This window comes from Musca autumnalis, unplaced genomic scaffold (assembly GCF_047663935.1).
Source record: "Musca autumnalis isolate F117 unplaced genomic scaffold, ASM4766393v1 scaffold_4, whole genome shotgun sequence".
NCBI lineage: Eukaryota > Metazoa > Arthropoda > Insecta > Diptera > Muscidae > Musca > Musca autumnalis.
The window spans coordinates 132,613,659-132,636,437 of NW_027411977.1; the positions used below are offsets into that span (position 1 = coordinate 132,613,659).

General features: G+C 36.4%; 1 protein-coding gene across 1 annotated transcript in view; it reads right to left on the minus strand.

The window, feature by feature from the left end:
* The window catches only part of LOC141402812 (uncharacterized), a 34,389-nt gene extending 13,938 nt beyond the window's left edge, over positions 1–20,451 (minus strand). Inside the window, exon 1 of the mRNA XM_073984795.1 lies at positions 19,138–20,451. Coding sequence (XP_073840896.1) covers positions 19,138–19,230 — 93 coding nt within the window. The 5' untranslated portion in view covers positions 19,231–20,451. The remainder of the gene's footprint in view (positions 1–19,137) is intronic.
* Positions 20,452–22,779: the final 2,328 nt, after the last annotated feature.

The window sequence follows — 22,779 nt, forward strand, 5'->3', positions numbered from 1 at the left end:
AACTCTCGTGCCATTCTAGCTCCTCTTTATTCAGTGTGATATCTGTTCATTAATTTCTTACTCAAGGTCTGATAATTGTTTTTGTAGTCAATTGTTCCGCGCTGAAGTTTTTGAAGAACCATCTGTAGGGCTGAATGACTGACTAACCAAATGGTCTCAAATTTTTTAAGACCAACTGGAAAAAATATGAGTCTCTAATCAGCATTGCCCGAAGCAAATAGTGCTGTGAGCAAAGTATGCAAGATTTATACAACTCCTGCCGCAAGAAGGAAACACCGTTTGCTGAGATTCATACTCTTCAATGACAACGTAAATTTATTGTTGTGTGTTTGTTTCTTCAAAAATTATCTAGGGCCGCATACAAAACCTGTCGCCAAGATTTTAAACTGTCTGATGTAGCCGACATTCCGACATAATTCAAGGCTGTAGGAAATAATACGATGTACAACTTTGGACCAAATCGGTTTCTGCCTACGAGAGTTATCTTACGTACTACCCAATTTTGTTGGTACCGGCAGGTTTTTTTTGGAGATTTTGGGTCATTATCTGATGAAGTATGGACATGCCCTCGAAAAAATTGCGCCGTCGTAGGAAGTTAAGAAAAATTTTTCATAGCATAACCTAGATGGCGCTTGAATGGAATCTCCAATGATTACGAAATCGAGGTCGACCAAGAAATACCTGGCGACAAACAATAACCCAAGAACTATGATAAAACAACCTTACATAGGAGAAAGTAACGGTGTAAGATGGCGATGTTTTGTGGAAGCCCTATACTCCAAAAAAAAAGGTTTTTTAGGAAGAACTTTTTGAAAAAAAATTAAAACGATCCGAGATGAGCTGTTAAACTGCACTTTTCCCAAATCTTGTCCCGAAAAATACAGTCGCAAAGGGGGCTGCAAGGACAACCTGCTGAACAAATTTCAAAACGACCCGAGAGTAGCTTTTAAACTTCACTTATTTGCGAATTTTGTGTGGGAGGTACCCGAAGGAGTGGAACAATATAGTCCATATTCGAACCAGATCTATGCCTGAAATTAATATTACCATATGCAAATTTACGACCAATTCTGTTATTTCCTTCGACAGCTATCTCGTGCGCACCATTTTAACGAAAATGTTTGAACTTTTGTGGGGGAGATACGGGAAGGAGTGGACCGATATGTCCCATCTCCGAACTTAAACTATGTTTTGACAAAATATTACGAATGCCAAATTTGGATCAGCCAGCCAGCCAGATAAACAGAGAGACGGACGGATATTGCTCAATCGACTCCAAATTGTCTGTCGGGTCTAAATCCACCATGTCGAAGAGGCACATTTTTGGTCGCATCAAAGCAAAAGTATATATCCTCATTAGCCTAGGCTGTGGGTATAACAATTTAAAATTATTAGTTACCCGAGACTTTTTACTGAATCACCTTATATGTAAGATTTTGTCTAATCTTAAATAAATACACATACAAAGCCTTTTTAGATTAGCACATTATATGATTAATAAATAAATATTGACGTTTTAAAGCAAGTCTGGGCTATATCTCTGAAACCTATGCGAATCTTCATCTGACCTCTGAAGCAAATTTTTAGATAAGGGCAGGAATAACATATTTGTAGAAATAATAAAATCGAAAAACGACATTTCTTGCCTCAAATTTGATAAAATATCGAAAATTTCCATAATTTTTATACATTTCGCACCATATCTCCAAACCCGTTAATTTTTTTCATAAAGGTTTCTTTTGGAAAAATATTCGCTGGAATTTGAGGCCCCAGTTGCACGTGTTAACATATTCCGATTGTGCTCAAACTTTGGCAATCTTAAAATTTAACAAAACTAAACACTTTAGGGAGGTGTCGCCTAAAAAAATCCGGCATCGATTTTTTAAAACCACCCTAGTATAAACTCAATACCATCTTCTGGTATTGGATCTGTGGTATCTTTGTCGTCTTCGTTATTGTATACCAACAGTTTGGAAAATGTTATTTCCATAACCTGACACAGTGTGCTAACAGATTACCTCCTCGTCCCGACAGGAAGATGTCTCCGTACCAAAGGTATTAGTGGCATGTTTCACTTTTTTGGTATAATATTCAGATTTCATTCTGGCACCTGTATTTCAGCGATGCTCGCCCTCATACTTGAAAGTGTAAACAAACCACACGTATTCTCTCCTTATTTTTGATTTGCCATTGTTTAGCAATGGAAAGAATATCTTACCACTACTAATACACAACTTTTTCTGAGCATCAATGCTGTATATATCAAAATTTTCACACTCCCTCATTTTCTCTTTATCCTGCAAAAAAGTCGTTTCTCCTATATCACTAGAGAACGATGTAAATCTTTCTAGTGCCCTTCGCGTTGCTACTGATTGAAGAGTAGGCTTATTAGTTTGCATTCTTCACTTCGGTAACTGCACGACACCATCGTTGCTGCATTGTGGGGCGACAGTTTTTAATGACCGCTCATAAAGTCTTACCTAACAGGTGGCCAGTAAAAATTCACTTTCCTCCTCCCCCTTTCAAATTCAATGTAAACGGAATGGCTGTCACAAAAGTACCCGAAGAGCGTACCACAACAATAAAAAAATAAAATAAATATGTATCCTTGTGATTCTCACTAATATTCTTCAATTATGAGAATAATCAAAGATCGTCCACTTTTTTTAAAGAGATATATTCGATTCAAAATGAGATGAAAAACATGAAAAAAGTGCTATCACGGCGTGTTAGCGTTCAGAGCCAAACTCCTAACACCCGAAGGCTGCACTAAAAGCGTTTGTCGTGGAAGCCATACAGGTTGAATGAGAAAAAAGCTCATCACCGATATATCTGATGAGCTGCTACCAAAACAGGTCACATACACGCAGAGAAAAAAGAGCAAAATATGTATTGTAAAGGTATTGTTAGATTCCGTATGTAGTATTGTGACTCCAACAATCGTTTTTGTTAATCACAACAATTGTTTTTGTCATATCCAACAATAGTTTTTGTCTGCTGGACAATATTGTTACGAATGTAACTGATAGGTTTAAGTTAGTTTAGTTTAATTTCCGTTAATTTAAAAATTTGAATTGTAACGTAAAGTTTTTATTACGCAGTTACTTTATTTAAGCAACAACAACTACCATGTAGAACTCTCTTCATCATTCTAGTCGTTACATTACCTTTTGTTAATGTTCTTTTGTTTTGTTTTGCAACAATAATGTAATTATCGTTTAGTTCCTACTTCTTGTATTTCGTGTAGTTGTTTGTTGTTGTAGTTACGTCATTACTGTGCTTGTATGTATGTGAGTATGGATGTTCGCTTAGTGCGAATGTGAGTCTGTGTGTTCACTGCACAGATTCGAGTTGTTGCCATATTTCTAGATATTTCTAGACCAAGGAGATTTTGGGTATAAATAGAGTTACGAATGGCAACATTGAGTTGAGTTGTGTTTTAAGCGTTGAACTGAACAGATCGGTTAAATAAGAATTGCTGCGTGCTAACTAGAGACTTGCTGTGTGCTTAGTAATTAAAGTCGGTTCTGAATAAGTGTAATAAAGTAAATAAAGCATTGTAGAAACGTAATCTAAAACGAACCCTGTTTTATTTGGTACAAATCGTATCGGGGAATAAAACAACGTCTACACGGAGATTAGTTAAATCTAATTCCGTAACAATTGGTGTCAGCAGTGAGATTACGATCATCCTACAATGAAGTTTAAGGATCTACGAGTGGAAGACTTGAAGAAGGAGCTAAGTAAGTTGGAGTTGTGTTCTACTGGCAACAAGGCCGAACTACAAAAACGGTTGTTGGAAGAGTTCGAGCGCCGTGGAATGAACATCGATGAATATGAGTTCGACGGTAAGGAGGAAGTCGAGTTATCGGCAAAGGACGAATCCAGCGTTGAGGAAGTTTCGTCGGTAGCTGCCAGGGGAGACGATTTGAAATCAATGCTCGCTATGATGATGGTGGAAATTAGGAAAATAGAAGGAAGCTCCATGGAAATGAATAAGAAAAGCGAAGAAACTTCCAGACTTATGATGGAAATGAAGGCAGAAAATTGTAGAATGATGGAAGAAAATTCCAGAAAATTAGAGGAAAAATTAGAAGAGAACTCTAGAAAAATCTCTAAGGGCGTGGAAGAAAAACTAGAGGTAAATTCTAGAACAATTAACGAGAAACTCGAGAACATCACGATGGTGATTGAAAAGAGAGTAGAAAACGTGGAGGTACAAATTAAAGATTTGGATAAAAAGATTTTGTCTGTTGACGAGAAATTTCTGGCTCAAGATGAGAAGATTCTTGGCATAGAGAGGAAAATGTCGGAACTGGAAATCAAAGGTGGCCCAGTGAGAGCTATTCATAACACGATAAAAATCAAGCCTCCAGTGTTCGACGGCTCAACCTCTTTAAATGTGTTCAAATTACAGTTCGAGACATTGGCTGCTAGAGATTCTTGGAACGACAACGACAAGGCGGTATCACTCCTTATGGCATTGAAGGGTGATGCTGCTGACGTATTACAGAGTATTCCCGCCGCTTCTAGGAACAACTATGGAGATATAATGGCTGCTCTTGAACGTAAGTACGGTAGTGAACACAAGCAAGAGATCTACCGAATGGAACTGAGGGGAAGAGTCCAGAAGCCAAATGAGACCTTACAAGACTTTGCGGCTGATATAGAGCGGTTGGCGCAGTTGGCATATCCAGGAGAGACACATCCATTGGTGGACCGCATAAAGATTGAGACATTTGCAAGTGGTATTCGTGATCCAGAGATAAAATTTGCGACGTATGCGGCACCGATAGGAACATTTGCAGAAACCGTGTCATTTGCCCTGGCCCAAGAAACGGCGAGGATGCTGGTGAAACCTAAAGCCTACAACGTGAGGAGGCTGCAAGTTGAGGACAACAATTCCCAGACCGTTGTCGATCCGCTAAAGGATGCACTAATGCGTGTGAAACGAGGGGCTGGTAAAACGAGAAAGACTTGCTACAACTGTCGTAAAGCTGGACACATTGCACGAGAATGCATATTGCAACGACCAAGGCTCAGATCCACCTCACCGCCTTCAAAAAGCGACGACCAACAGGTGGCCAAGAATCTGGAAAGAGAGACATCAGGTGAATCAAATAAAATGAATTCCGTCGATCATGAGGCGCCGCTGGCAGAGGATGAAAACGATGGTCCCACAATTTCTATAGCCATAGTCCAGCAGAAGAATCACAACTTGACGGTTAAAGGCTTCGTCAATGGTGTATTGCGTACCTTGACATTGGACACCGGTGCAACAAAGTCCATTATTAGACCGGATTTGGTAAAAGGGAAGGTATTGCCGTTAAATGGAGTTAAATTGCGGACGGCCACAGGCGAGACTACAACGGTGCATGGAAAGGCCTACCAAAGGCTGAGCATGGGTAGAAAATCTGTAAATTTCGATTTTGTAGTGGCCGATATTATGGACGAAGTTATACTTGGTGTAGACTTCATGATTGCCTTCGATATAAACCTGGACATAAAGCACCGTGTGATGACTTGGTCCAATGTGGAAATACCGATAAGTGTGGGCTACAACGAGAAAAGCAAACATCGCCCAAAGGCAGAATCCGGCGAGATAGCTGTCGATGTCCGTACGCTGAAGGTGGAAGCCGCCGACAATTGGCCCGTAGGAAAGTGGAAAAATCTCGCGACGAGGAGGAAAAAGAGAAGATGTACGTCGAGGAAAGGTCTATCGAAAAGCGGCCGTACAGCAAGGAAGGGCAAGTCCGAGGAAGACCAGGTGGCACTTAGGAAGGTGACCACGAAGAAAGAAGGTATAGCATCGCGATTCCTGGAGAGAAAGCAACGTCGTCCAGAAGAGCAAGAGTCCAAAGCTGACGCAGTAGAGGGTACATCTAAATCAGTTGCCACCACTACAGAACGAGAACTGCATCTAGTCAAGAGGACCAGGCTTAAGCGGGAGGCAGTGTTACCAATGCCCATACCACCGAGAGGGAACTGTGCCTATTCGGACGAACAGGCTTAAGCGGGAGGCAATGTTACGAATGTAACTGATAGGTTTAAGTTAGTTTAGTTTAATTTCCGTTAATTTAAAAATTTGAATTGTAACGTAAAGTTTTTATTACGCAGTTACTTTATTTAAGCAACAACAACTACCATGTAGAACTCTCTTCATCATTCTAGTCGTTACATTACCTTTTGTTAATGTTCTTTTGTTTTGTTTTGCAACAATAATGTAATTATCGTTTAGTTCCTACTTCTTGTATTTCGTGTAGTTGTTTGTTGTTGTAGTTACGTCATTACTGTGCTTGTATGTATGTGAGTATGGATGTTCGCTTAGTGCGAATGTGAGTCTGTGTGTTCACTGCACAGATTCGAGTTGTTGCCATATTTCTAGATATTTCTAGACCAAGGAGATTTTGGGTATAAATAGAGTTACGAATGGCAACATTGAGTTGAGTTGTGTTTTAAGCGTTGAACTGAACAGATCGGTTAAATAAGAATTGCTGCGTGCTAACTAGAGACTTGCTGTGTGCTTAGTAATTAAAGTCGGTTCTGAATAAGTGTAATAAAGTAAATAAAGCATTGTAGAAACGTAATCTAAAACGAACCCTGTTTTATTTGGTACAAATCGTATCGGGGAATAAAACAACGTCTACACGGAGATTAGTTAAATCTAATTCCGTAACAATATTGTTCTCTTCTCTTTGACAATTTTATTCTCTTCTCTCGGTATTCGATGCCGCGATGAAAAAACAAATTTGGTGAGTTTTGTTTGTATGAGTTCTTCTTACCTTTGTTTTTTATTTTATCTTTGTTCTTTTTTTTCTTTCTTGTTTTTATTTGTTTCTTCTTTCTCGTTATTCTCTGTGTTTTGATAGTTGAGTTACACCGCAATCTGGGATGTGTTTTTGCTTGTAATTTGTGTTTTCTTTTCATATTTGTTATGATTTTATGGTATTCCTTATGTTGGGGTAGGTGCTTGGAGGATAAGAGCAATGGAGTAGTTGTTATGCTTCTTCATTCAATTTGTTGTCTATTTAGTTAAAACTGGCAAAACCTGTTGTGTTTGTCAATACTCATAATATTATACGTGACATTTATACCAAAGTTATGTGGAAAGGATATATGCGAATTATATACGATCAAATCAAGAATTTCAGTAGCAGATTTCTGGGCTGGCAATAGTTTTTGTAAAAATTCTATATTACTATATTTCCTACCATCGGTATTGTTAATGATTTGTACAATATTGAGGAATATCGCAAGTTGTTTTTGTTTTGTATGTTTGGCGCAAAATACGGTATTTTGGGATTTGCAATTGCAATACTCGAACAAAACAATTGAATTGTTGGAACAAAAATAGATATTGTTGTTCCAACAAAAGCGAAAAATATTTTTTCTCTGCGTGTAGTGGTGGTTGTGTGGGTTCGAATCTTCGGCGTGACATTTTTTTCAATATTTAAATGAAATAAACGTTTTTTAGTCATTAATAAGCAAAAATTCATTTGAAAAGTCATCAACCTAATATACAAATACGTAGTTAAGAACCAAATACCACAGATATTTAATGCAGCTAAAGATTTTCAACTTCCATTCTTTTAGAGACTGATGAAACTTATACTTCGCTTCATTTTTGTATTCTTTGTTATGCCAGAAATTTTATTGATGTGGTTGGTGTTAAGACCACAAATCTGTTGGCCTTAATAGGGGTAAACAAAACAAAAGGCTTGCATTAAATATTCGATGATATTGAATAGAAAACCACAATTGGTTTACTTGAAATCTGCAATAGTTACATATTTGATATTATGAGAACCATATTCCTAAGGAAAATGTTTTGTAATGCAAAATATTTATTAAAATATTTTTATATTCTTTTGGTTTTCAATTCGAAGAAAACAATCATGTTTGGGTTCATTCCGTTGTAGGATGTTTTATTTTGGAAGCTTAATTTTCGAATACTGGGCACATAATTTTTTCATTTAAATCACTTAGAATCATTTTAATGTAATGTCATCTACATTTGCTCTAAGGCGAGTAACTCGATCTACAAAATTTGACGATTTGTGAGAAAAGAATAAAATTTTTTACAAAAAACAGGGAGTTAGTATGTGATTTCTGGATATGTACATTAAAGAAGAAGAAAAGCCGTTATGTTCGGGCCTCCACCACATAAACCCTGTATATCCCCATTCGTTATATTTGCGAATGCAATCCCTGTATTCAAACGTGAATCTATGTTGAACACTTTCTGCAAGGAGGTTTCTGTAAAAGTATTTCCAAAATCCATATTACCGACGATATTTTTAAAAAGTAGGCTAATATAGCTTCGAAATACTGAATTTATATACTTTGTGTCAATATTGCATATAAAATCAACAAAAAACATTTTTAGAGCTTTTGGACCATTATATAAGGAAACATGGACTTGCTCCCAAAGAACATAATATCGCTGTAAACCAGGGTTTATGAGTTTATAAGTCGGAGTCGATTAATATTGCTGGACTCAGAGTCTGGGTCGAAAAAAAGTAGTTCGACTCCGTGCAATTTATTTTTCTCCAACTTTTTGGTTCAATACAAACTCTAAATTTCTGTAAGCAAATTTAAAATTCCATGACAATCGAATTAGAATCGAACGTTTTGCGAGAATTGTCAAGTTGGATCGATTTCTTAATATAAGAAAAGAACCCCACACGTTTAGCCATTCGAAAAGTACATTAAACAGTCCAGAAGATAATCTTCTCACGTTGTTCATATTTTAGAACGAAGCTTGTCCACCGCAGAAACTCTTACACAATGGTTCAAATATCGATGTAATCTAATTAACCTTATATGTTCTTTGTTTTTGATGTTTTCTTGATGGGCTTATTTGGTCAGATTGATGTTATGACAATAAAACCAAGTTTTATTTCATTTTTCGCTCAACATTTCGTTGGCTTTTTTTCAACTTTTTCAATAGCATTAATTAATTGTAAAAGTTTAAATATTTCCCATTTATATTTATTACTTATAAATATTAAAAAACTGGACACAACAACAATAATATAATAAATAATTAAAATAAAATAAATAATATCACAGTTAAAATTTAAAGCTAAAATCACAGAACCGTTTCTAAGTAATTGAAATTGAATACTCTTATATGTTCTTTTCTTGTACTTTTTATTATAATCGTAGATATTTTAAAGGAAGCAGTTTTGTAGTTGAGTATTATATTGATGAATTTCTTTTCACGGAACACCATGAGGAAAAAAGTCAACATAGGCATAGGAAATATTTAAAACTTGTAAATATTTTTTTATATTGAGTGGTATTGGAAATTTCCTTTTCGGTTGCTCCGTTTAATAGATATCGCGCGTACAATTTTAGCGAATACTATTGAACTTTAGTTGGGGAGGTACTGGAAAGAGTGGACCGATAAATACCATCTTTGAACATTATATAAGATTCGCAGAATGCGATATACAAAGTTTGGACCAACGCAATAGTCAGCCACTACACATATTGGTCGCACACTGGTCGAAATCACTGATCTAGCGGCGCGAAAGTAAAAAAATCAAACTATAAAATTGCTGCTGACTAAAGTTTTGTTTTTTACTTTGTTGTTGTTGTTGTAAATATTCTCTCAGCTATTCACTATTCAATGCAAGAAACTTTGCTGCATCAGATTTTTAGAAAATTTTTGCAAAATATCTAACTTCATATTTGTTTAATTTTTAAATAAATTCTTAATAAAACTAAACAATGTTTATTTTTAATTGACTGGGTAAAAATTCTATGAAAAAAAATTGTTCGGGGTCTGGAGGTACATAGTTATATAGTTCTCTAATGCCCAGTCCAATTCTTTTTTTGACAAAATAAATTGGGCTTCCTAGATTCCGAATAACCAACTTTTGGCTGCAACTAGCCGGAAATCTTGCAGATAAATGCATGTAAAATCCTGCTTAAATCCTCAAAATACCAAAAATCGGACCTATGTTCTTGGTGGAGAAGATGTATAACCAACGAGAACCTCCAATACCAAAATTCAGCTTATTTTGTCTGAAAATGTGGACAAAATCCTCAAAATACCAAATATTGGGAAGTACTGTTATATGGGGGCAATATCAAAACGTAGACCTACATATGCCCACAATTTTTGATGAAGAATGTTTCTGTCCACTTGGAACTCCAAATACCAAATTACACCTAATTTGGGCGGAAAATGTAGCTTAAAGCCCCCAAAATACTGAAAATCGGGAGATACCTAAAATTGGGTCTATACCCAAACGTGGTTTTTAGCGGAAAAGTTTAGTGACCACTCGAAATTCTAAGTACCAAATTGCAAGTAATTTGGAAGGAAATGATTGCATAAATCCTCAAAATACCGAATATCAGAAGGTTTCGTTATATTGGGGCTACACCAAAATATTAGCCGATGTTGTTCATATTTAGTCCATTATTACCCACGGACACATACTGAGTTTGTGTAAAATTTCAGAAATATATCTCAATTTGTGATCGGTGATTTCGACCACTGTGGGCCGTAGGGGTTTTTTACAACTTTCGTGCCGTTTTCTCAGGAAGTATGGACTTGCCCCGCAAACAATTTTAACGTCGTAATAGAGGCCCAATTCAATCTGTTGCAAAAAAATCAAAACGCTTATACTGCACTTTTCCGACATTTAGTGTGAAAGGTACTCGAAGAAGTTCGATTCGAACCTAATCTATATCTGACAGAAGTATTACAATGCATACATATGTTCTCATATCAATGAGTACACGCCGATTCATATTAGATACGAGACCTTCTTTCTATCGCCGAGCCCAAAGGGCGTGTCTTACGACACCACTTGTAGAGAAGCTTTTTATGCCTGGAATACTCAATAAATTTAAGCCAACATTAAGACATCACTGAGTGAAATTTTTAAGTCCTAGTATTTCTTCATTTCCGTTAAAAACGATGGAAGGTTTACTGGATATGGAAATTAGAACACAATTAAATCCCAAACAGATTACCAAATCATAGCATACCTATACCAAGAGCAAATCAATGGAGAACGACCTACATGAAGTGGTCGGGCAAAATATGGAAAACTTCGACTTCACCGGGGCGGCCTGTCTCGATATAGGGGGACCTTCAATAACGTAAAGCTTGAATCAATCCACACTGCCACACAGCAACAACGGAATTTCCTCTATCCTTGTGGAATGTAATGATGAGATGGTAAAAAGTAGAGTCATCAACTCTAAAACACAGTTGGTTTGTTCCAGTACTGCAAGAATCTACTAATTTTAACAATTTTTTCCGATAACATAAAGGAAAAAATGTTATCGTAGTAAAATTTAGTAGCTTCATGCACGTCGAAAGTCGAGAAAAATGATCGGACGAAAATGTTCAGAAGTAAATTCCATTTTTTTTTTTGCAAAGTGATATTTTCAAATCGCAGTAAACAACACAACACATGATTGTGTGTCCTGAGTACCTTTAACATAAAAACTATCAAACTTTCTTAAAAACAAGTAAGCAAAGGCTATAGTCGGACGGAGCCGACCATGTGATACCCTACACCACAACCTGTAGGAATTAGCTATGTGCAACCGCATTGCACGCTGAATGTCCGGGTATGATTCCCAGGCCTGGCCACATCAAATTTTCAACGGTGGCATAATACCCCTTTGTAATGCTGCCGATATTTCCTGATTATTTCAGCCATGAACAACTTCTCTACAAGTGGCAACTTGTACACGCCTTTCGGATTCGGCGATAATCTCTGGAGGTATGGACTTGCCTCTGCAATTGTACCATCGCAAAGGGGACCGCAAGGACAATCTGCTGAAGAAAATCAAAACGATTCGATAGGATTCTTAAATTTCACCTTTGCAAATTTTGTGTGGGAGATACTTGAAGTTGTGGAATGATATAGTCTTACCGGATCTATATCTGGAAAGAATACTAATATATGGAAAGTTTGTACCAAATCAATTTCGCACTTCGACAGTTATCGTTCACACAATTTTTCAGACAAATTTTGAACTTTTGTGGGGGAGGTGTTGAAGGAGTGAGCAGATGTGGCCCATATTCGAAATTAAACTAAGGGCCTGTTTATGTATGTCGATAAGAAAACGAATGCGGAAGAAAAACTACCAAATTTGAGTGTGTATTTCAAATTTGTTTTTTGTTTTAAAGCAAATGAAATAATATTTCAAAAACTAAAGTTTGGGTGTCTTTCATGCGCACACATTTTCGTTTCGAAATACATAAACTGGGGGTAAGTTTGGGCAAAAATTACGAAGTGCAAAATTTGGTTCCAATCGGTAGATCTGTTCGGGAGTTATCGTGCGCACCAGCCAGCTAGACAGTAAGAGAGACTGATGAACGGAACTGAAAATTTCTCTGTCATGATATAAGACAATTGGTAGCATGGGAGGAAATTATGGTTCTCTACAGAAACCCCATTACATATTAGGCAGTATTCCCGTTATCTGGCAGACACATTATTGCAATTTGCATCAGGGGAAAGGTCAGTAGTTATTATTCCATATGTAGGCTACTTTGCCGGTATATGCCTTCCAGAAATTAAAACATGGACCCAAAATAAAATCTGAATATTTTTCATACAAAATTAATGATCAATGCCACCCGCTAAATAATATCAGATCATCATTCAAAATTATAGGCATTTTCTTCTACCTAAACTCTTACCACGTGCAAAATTTCGTGACTATTGAACTATAATTGCGACCTCTAGCGGATTTATAATTATACTACAAACAAAAAACTGGATATATTAGGCTGTAACTCTGTTATCTGATCACGTACATTAACATAATTGACATCAATTGAAAGGTCAAGAGATCGTCTTCCAAATGTAACTCACGAGTGGGGAATGTGTATTTCAGGAATAAAGATATAAGCTGTTTAAAAAAAATTTCAAAATTTTCACACAAAAGTTGTGGTCCATTTAACCCTCTAAATATCATCTGATCGCCATCTCAAATCGCAAGCTTCTTCTTTGTCATATACTCTTATCTTATTTAAAATTTCGAGGCTATCGGACTATTATTGCGACCTACAGAGCAACTACAAAATCGGATAAAAAATATGTTTTTGGTCCATTTCACCCGCTAAATATTTCACGATCATCACCAATTAAAATAGCGATCTATTCTGATGTGAAACCGACCTCCATACCAAATTTCGTGACTATCGGTCCATAATTGCGGCCTGGAGTTTGATTACAATTTATAATGGACAGACGGACACACGGACGGACGGACGGACGGACACACATCTCAAAATCGCTTTATCTCGCCGAGATATGAAGATTGGTATACCACATTGGGGGTCTCCGACGAATATTTCGCGGTGTTACATGAATTTTTCCCAAAACAAACTTATAATACCCTTTCTACATAGTAGTGTAGGGTATAAATATCAAATGACATTTGGCAACACTATGTGTTGCCTAGGCCGCTAACTTTTCTAGTTCCCCTCGTATGAGATAGATACTCTGACTATCCTATCTAACTCTATCATTATCTTCACTTGACAGTCATCTTTACCTTATCGTCTTTACATACATCTTCATCTCTACTTCATCAACCTAATCATCATGTTACCACACCATCAATCCTACACCTTCACCTCATCTGCATCTGTACCACATCATCATCTTTATTCTGCCAAGGATAAACACAATGACCTAACCGTCTCCAAGTGAAGCAGTCACCTATATCCTTAAACCTAAGCTAAGCGGCTCTAAATATCATACATGTACATTAGAGCGACCAAACGTTTTGACCCAAAAACATTATATATCGTCACCATAAATGCCAAAAGTCGTAACTAACAAAATAATAATTTTACAGGAGAAGCAAGAAACGTTATAAAATGAAAAACTGTTTTATGGAATATTTATCTTATGACGGCGAGTATATGGGATATTATCAATCATATACGAATGGGAGTAAAGTAATAAAACCAAAACCGCGGAAACGCTTGGTTTTGGGATCCGTCATTACAACAAAATCTGAAAATTTAAGAAATGCCTTTTTTTGAATAGGATCGTTATTTTTTAACGTAGAAGCTTGAAATTGTACAAGAGCATGTATTTTAGTCGTATCTATTAGATTCGATCAAAAACCAATATTGACTTTTTTGGAGATACGACTTCGGGCATTTATGGTGACGATATGAAATATAATGACGATCGGTTAACGTTAACCCGTGCTACCAGATCTTTGTTTCCATAGTAATTTTTATAGAATTCCTTTTTAGTCACAACAGTGAACTGGTCAAGTTTTTTCATCGGTTGGAAAATAATTGTGGCCTGTAGGTTGATTTTCTATGGAAATAAAGATCGGTCAGGAGGCACGGGTTATCTTTGACCATAACAATAAACTGGTAAAGCTTCTTCATCGATTGGACCATAATTGCGGCCTTTAGAGAATTTTCGTTAAAATTCGCCTTTGCCCCATACAAATTACTATGTATCGCTCGGGTGCCACGGGTGAGCATTAACCGATCGCCATAAAATTTAAGATATAAGGTTTTTGGATAAAATGGAAAACATTAGAGGTTAGACTTTCAGATAATTTTTTTGGGTCGACCTAATTTACATAAGCGAAAGACTTAAGACACAAACATAGAACAATGTTTTTTATACCCTCTGCCATAATATGGAGGGTATAATTAAATTTGTCATTCCGTGTGTAACACATCGAAATATTCATCGGAGACCATATAAAGTATTTATATTCTTTTAGATTTGAGGTTCCGAGTGGTCACAAAACTGTTAATTTATCTCTAAATAGGCTACATAAATGACTTAAGCCATTATAAAAGCAAAAAATGGCGCAATTGTTCGGCTTATGAAACAAATGTTCTGTATAGGGCCAGCCAAGTTAAGTTAAGCACTGTAGAGAATTGACGTGCCCCACGGTTTTATTTTAGTCTAGTCTATGCATATGTTTATAATTCCCACGACTGTATCTATTTTATTATTTTTTGGTTTTTAGTACATTTATCTTAAACATTGCAATGTATGTTTAACATAAAACCGTTTAACTTAAAAAGTTTTTTACCTATTTTTATTTTCTAGTTTTTAGTTTTTATTTCGCATTCTGTTTAATTCATTTAGTGCTTCATTATTGCAAGGTTTCTTGCCCGTTAGTTTATTGCAGTCCAACTCCTCTATACGTAGTCCCTGCAAAGATCTTACTCTACTAAGAGCCACGTAGGCTTGACCTTCTTCAAACAGTTTCGCACCTAAGTATACGACTGCGTGATCCACAGCGCTGCCCTGCATTTTATGTATTGTAGAAGCCCATGATAGTATTAAAGGCAACACACATCTGTGTGTATCGCTCCCGTTGTTTTGTTAACCTGGCTTCATATTCTTCAGGCGTTTCTGATGCTATCATCTGTGTGTATGGCTCACGTTGCTTTGTTAACCTGGCTTCATATTCTTCAGGCGATTCTGACGCCGTCATTTGTGTATATCGCTGACGTTGCTTTTTTAACCTGGCCTCATATTGCTCAGGTGTTTTTGACGCTAATTGTTCCCGTCGTTTCTGTAATCGACTATTTCTATCACCTTCACTTTCTTTAGCTCGTTTTGCTTTATACTTTTCTTTCGCTTTTTGAAGCCTTCGTTTACGTTGTGTTGCAGTTTCTGTTTTATTTGTGTTTGTTTTTTTTATACTTTTTTTACCATTTTGTTCCCACGAGTAATGGACATTTAAACGGTCGACCCCCCAGAGGTCCAATAAAGGGGCAAGGCTATGTACAACAAGATGCGCCTGAGTCTTGAGGGGAAACGCTAACGACATATCAATTTTATCCACCCTAATGCCATACAGTTCTCGGCGCGTTTTAACCTTTCACCTTAACTTGGGTGGTGTACCGCTAACGACGTATCATTTTTAGCCACCCTAACGCCACACAGTCCTCAACACGATAAAAAATCTCGACTTGGGTGGTGGATTCAGGCTGGATTAATCAGATACCTAAATTACAGATTCAATTTCTAAATTTAAATGATAATGAATAATCATAATTGTATTGTCACCAAAATCCAAAGTGTATACAAAATTTCAGATTAATCGGTTGACAGGAAGAGGGTGAAATTTGAATTACTAAATTTGACCCAAGAATAAAACAAACGGGGTGAGCTAAATAAAACCATTTAAAAATAGTAATGTTGTAATAATAGGACTGGATCAGAAGGTGGACTATGCCGGTAATTGTTTGCAAGGAGGAAATGTTCTCACCTCGTGAAAACTGATTTTGTTTATATAAGTCTGATTAGCCCAGATTTATTGCTGTGGCGGGATATACGATCGGGAGAGTATCGATGGCATAACAATCTGCTATAAAGTTTATATTAAACGACCAACAATATCCGTTTAGAACACTTTGACGATTTTTGAAGATTTTTCAAATTTAATTGACAATTTGACAATTTTTTGACGATTTTCGACCAAAAACTGACGGCAACGCTGACCACGGCATATTCCACAAAATTTCATGAAAATTGGTTCGTTAGTTTTCGAGATATAACATAATTAAAAACTGTCCGTGGTCGTGACTTCGGCCACCAAAAAAGAACATTTGATCGGTGCGCCACCACCATTGTCTCGAAAATTAATTTGCAAGCCGATGTATTCATAATTTTAGCAAATAAAGCGATTATAAAACAATAGGCCCCCGAAATACATCAACAAATCTATAGCATTTTGGACCACGGGACACTCCTGAACTAGGGATACGCAAGTCGATTTTTGAGTAATCGATTCCTCGATTTTTTGATTTGAAGAATCTAAAAATCGAAGTCGACTTTTGACTTCATAGAAAATCAAAAGATCGATTTTCTATTATGATAGCTTGCAGTGGAAATCAAAATATCAATTCTGTTTTGACTTTTTGATGTACTACGAAAATGAAATATATAAATTACATTGGTGAGAGCAAGACAAAAATATTATGTACTGATGTAGTACTGATGAAAAAGTTAACCTAATGGTACACTAAAACGTTACACATTTTCAACGAAGAAGTCATCTCGATCGAACGATACTTTTATCCAAGTGAGTTCTAAGTAAGAATCAAAAGATCGATTTTTGAATTTTAAGTAAGAATCAAATTATCGAAAAGTCGACTTTTGCTTGGTAATATTTATCCCTATCCTGAACATTTTCGGAGAATTTCATGATTAGGTTCAGTAGTTTTGAAAAAAAAAATAATGTATTGAAAAGAGTAGTCGTGGTCATCAGTTTTCAAGATAAACACATTTAAATGTGTACCTAAGGTCAGGTCCACAACCCCATTGTCTCCCAAAATTAATGCTGAAACCGATATAATCATAAGTTTGGCAGTTACATATATATTTTAAAAGAAAGGCGTAGGAAAGTACCCCACCTCCTCGGACATTCATGGAGTATACATTGTCTCGGCAAACCTTGACCATTTGCTGCAAATTTTATGGAAATCGGTTCAGTAGTTTTGGAGATATAACATAAGCGTAAGCGTCAATAAAATTTGAAAAATCGTCAACATGTTTTAAAACTAAGTTTGGTTACAGTTTAATGGGATTTTTGCAGATAGTTATATCTTCCCAATTCGTACTTGAATACTACTACAAACACAAGTTTCACAGAGGGTTAGGGTTTTCTCCCGTGATTATCGAGTCAGTAATGCAGCAAGATAAAGCAGGGTGCACATTTCCAATTTCGTATGACAGCTTTGCTCAAATATCGCTTGCTTGACAGTGTGACCGTCTATGCTAACAGCTAACAGTTCTTTCTGACAGCTCTGATTTCCGATTATTTCTGATTATTTTTTAGAAATTTCCCGATTGCTCTAAATTCTTCCTAGAAATTAGACCGATTTTCTGAAAGCTTTTTTGGACATTTTCTAAAGAATCTTCGTTCCGATTTCTAATCTATTTTCTAAGGGATTTTGTTTTGTTGTTGTCGAAAACAAAGTGATTGGTTTAAAAAAATTCGCACATACAAATTTTAATTTTTTTAATATAAATGCAATATATAAGAATTCAAGCTAGTGTTGATAGCTTCAACATACTCGTGCATTGTTCAACTATTAATCACAAAATGATAACATCAGGGAAAATCATTAGAATGTTTGAAATTATAATCTTCTGTAAATAGCGCATAAAATTTGTTCTTTGAGTGGGGTTTGTTCGGAGTTGTGTCTATATGATCAAAGATGTGAGCAGAAAATCTCAACTTCACTTCGAATTTTACAGAATTTCTTCGTAATTCGGACCGATTTTCTTCAATCTAAATTCTAAATTTTTAAGAATTTTCTCCAGAATTCGGGCGGAATCGTAGCGAAATTTTAATATTTTTTAGAATTTCCTTAGAAAAACTTTTAGAATTCGGTGACCACCTCCATACAATCGGAAATTTGTTCAGAGTTTCTGACCGAATTCTGAAAAAAATTTAACTGAGGTTGTACAAAATACACACACACAAATCGAGACACTTTAATATAACTAAGCTGGCTGGAAATTGTTAGGAACATTAAAAAGCTCATAAAATCGAACATATAACGTTTTTTCCTTAAAGTCTTTCGAGAAAATATGATAAACATACAGTTATAATGCTTTATTTTATGTAATTTTCCTCTACGTGAAAATCGTTATTTCAGACCATAAAATCGTCATTTCCTAATTTTGGGCCAAAAAATCGTCAAAATGACGATAAATCGTCAAATTCGGCAACAGTGATGCTGTGGCTTCAATATTCCACCGAATGGCTGAAATTTGGTATTTAGTTTTCGTTGGTGGTGTAAAATTGTCCCCCGTATATGTGCATGCCTTCATGTAGCCCCCATAGAATGGTACCTCCTAGTTATCGGTAATTTGAAAGTTAGTCACATTGTTTTACGGAAATTGCAGGAATTATGTATTTAGAAAACTAATTGTTCAGTTTTACTTTAATACAACTCGTGGTGGAGGGTATAACAAGTTCGGCCGGTCAGAACATAACGCCATTCTTACTTGTTTTTTTTGTAATAAATGCTACCTCTACATCGCATCAAGTAATTAAACAGAATTTTTGTATATCTTGTCAGATGTGTTTAAAGAAACAAATACCAAAATTTGTAAAACAATTGTCAAATTAATTAAAAAAATCACTTACTTTGGGATTGTGTTCCAGTGCGGCGCCATTAGCTGACGTTGTAGCTGCCAACGAAGTGATCATCAAAAACAGTTTAAAAATAAAAGACAACATTTTTGAAGTAGTTTTCTGTTGATATAGCGGCGATATTTGATTAACGAATTTATGGTAAGAAATGCCAACAATTTATTTATTTTGTAGTGTTTTTTTTCAATTGCACTTTAATTTCGTGTACAATTCACACAAATGACAGTTGTTGAATATAATAGCGTTAAAAAATCACTAACTACCAATGGTAATAATTCCAATTCCAATAACAAGGTGCGAAGATGATACGCGTTGTGTTGCTGGAGGTAATCTTCTTAAAATTAATTGTAAATGTGATTTTGTTTTTCGATTGAATCATTCATTAATAGCTTAATGACGGCAGGTGAGATCCAGTGCCATTGCTGTTATAATTTCATTTATTGCAGATAATCCACTGTAGGTGATTGTGTGTGTTCGCTAATCACCAACAATTTGTGTATTTGGCAATAAACCGCTTAATTTGTTTATGTTTCAACGAATGTTTGAATGAAAAAAAACAACACGCTTGCAACAAATCTTCAATTATGTTTGTAATAAATCTTTTGTTTGGTTTTTAACGTTAATTTTGTTTTTTTTTCTTGGATTTTGAAGAGTTTTACAAACTCATGAAATATTTCGTTAGTCTTTGCCACAATGCACAAACAAACACACACTATTGTTTCACTCAGGTTCGAAGATGCATCAATAGATGACAAACAACGACGATTTGTTTTGTGTAGATGTTGTTGTTGTCATCAGAAGAACATAAATTGAAATCTGAATTTAAATTGCCAGTCGTTTAAAATGTAACCCCAGTGACAATGCTTTTGGTTCGAAGATTTGCAATATTCCATAGATTTATTTTTTTATTCACCAAACATTAGCTCTTGATGTTCGATGGCTTCTTCTACTTGTGGCGTCAGTGAAGTTTTATGGTTTAGATTTTTTGCCAATCGTTAGTTTTTTGTTTTTATCAAAGGAGACCACAATTAATATTGCCAAATATTCTAGCAAAACGGGGAAAAAGACTGTCACGTTTTTCCGTCAAAAATTATAGTGCCTTGTAACGGGGTTCTGGGGTACCGTGCAACAACACAATTTGTTTTTATGGATTTCCGTTTCTTTTTTTTGTTGGAATATCGTTTTTAAATATTTTGTGCTTAACTAAACTTTTAAAATCGGCTTAGCAATCTCGCGTTTAGTTTTGTCTGTTAGCTTGTGAATTATGCGCTATCAAGCAATGGACGATGTGATTCGTACGACAGAAGCGCGTTTAGTAAAACAATGCTGATGAGCTGTGGAGTCTTCGGTGTTCGGGTTTTGAGAGTTGTTGCTATTCTTCGTTGTCAGACAACAACCCCCAAAAAGCAGCAACGGCATTAATGACGCCAACGCCGTCAGCGTGGATGTTGTAGATGTTGATTATGTTAACGATAATAATGACGATAAAGTGTGGTGAGTATGCTCGGCTTATGACCATGGATCCAACGTTTACTTTTTCACACTGCTGTTGTATGTGGTTATTTTCATATTTGCTAAAATAGGAGGGTGGTATATTCAAGCGAAGGAAGTCGGGTTTTGGAGTCGAGAAATAAGTATTGGAGATCTACTTAAGGGACCTACTTAACATTACACAGTGGTACTTATGTTACGGTACCACCCTCATGCGAGTCACTAAAGGGGTCTTTTTGGTCCCTTCTCCTATAATATGTTATCGTATCAAAAATTTATGTACATTAACCGCCAGGAAGTGGGGGCCACCGTGGTGCAATGGTTAGCACGTCCGCCTTGCACTCAGAAGGTCTGCGGTTCGAATCCCAGGCCAAGCAACATCAAATTTACAACGGTGGCAATATTCCCCCTCAGTAATGCTGGCGACATTTCCTGAGTATTTCAGCCATGAAAAGCTTCTCTAAAAAGTGGTGTCGTAAGACACGCCGTTCGGACTCAGCTATAAAAAGTAGGTTCCATATCATTGAGCCAATATGAATTGGCGTGCACTCATTGATATGAGAGAAGTCTCCCTTGTCCCTTAGGGGATGTTGTGGGAACATATGTCTGTAACCGCCAGGAAGTGACCATAGCATATTCTGACATTCTGAATCAACAAAAATCTGAATACGAAATATCACATAAACACAAGACGTGCAAATTCGTGCAGGATGTTTCGATGGAAATTGGCAAAAAAAAAACTCTTCCTTTTTATACAAGTTAACACATAAACATAAAAAATACCAACTGAATTGAGTTAACACATAAACATACAAAGTACCAACTGAATTGCCAGACGCTGAGCTTGCAGTTTGCTGCGAGAAGTAAAATAAAATGAAAATGCTGATGTTGCAGTTTGGTGGGAAGAACATTTTCAAAACAAAGAGTAACACTTACTCTGCCGTCGCAAGTCAAGAACATAAGAGCCAGCAACGCTGCTCACCCAACATAATTAAAAATAAAACACACAACAATTTGTATTGATGTAACTTGCATATTGAAATAACGATTTTGTACAAATCAAAATCTGAAAATTATATTGATGTAACTTACTCTTCATCATAATATGGAGGGTATAATTAAATTTGTCATTCCGTTTGTAACATATCGAAATATTCATCGAAGGCCCTATAAAGTATGTATATAACCATGTCCGTCTGTTAAAATCAAGATACAGCTCGCAATTTCTAAGATAGAACTTTGTAATTTAGAATAGAAGTTTCTCTAACTCCTAGGATGTTTGGTATTGCAAATGGGCTATATCGGTCCACGTGTTGATATAGACCCCCATAGAACCGTACAACCCGATTTTCGGTATTTTGAAGGTTGTGGCCTCAATAATAATTGTTCCACAAACATCCCTGAAGGGACAAGGGAGTCTTCTCTCATATCAATGAGTGCACCCCGATTCATATTAGCTCAATGATATGGGACCTACTATTTATCGCCGAGTCCGAACGGCGTATCTTAAGACACCACATTGTAGAGAAGTTTTACATGTCTGAAATACTCAGGAAATGTCACCAACATTACTGAGGGGTATTTTGCCACCGCTGAAAAATGTTTGATGTTGCCTGGCGGGGGAATCGAGCCCACGACCTTCAGCGTGCAAGGCGGGCGTGCATACCATTGCACCACGGTGACACCCGTGCACCACGGTTGTGGCCTCAATATTTCACCGAAATTGTTGAAATTTGGTACGTAGTCTTTGTTGGAGGTGAAAAACTTTCCACCTATAATTTGCAGGTATAGGTCCACTCCTTCATATTGCCCAATAGAAGTATACCTCCCGATTTTCGGTATTTTGAAGGTTGTTTCTTCAATATTCCACCAAAATGGCTGAAATGTGGCATTTAGTCTTATTTGGGGGTATTCAACTTTCCCCTCTAAATATGTCGGTTAGTCCACGCCTTTATATAGCCCCCATAGAACGGTACATCCCAATTTTCGGTATTTTGAAGCTTGTGGCCTCAATATTCCAATGAAATGGCAGAAATACACGCCTTCATATTGCCTAATATAAGTGAACCTCCCGATTTTCGGTATTTTGAAGGTTGTTTCTTCAATATTCCACCAAATTGGCTGAAATGTGGCATTTAGTCTTAC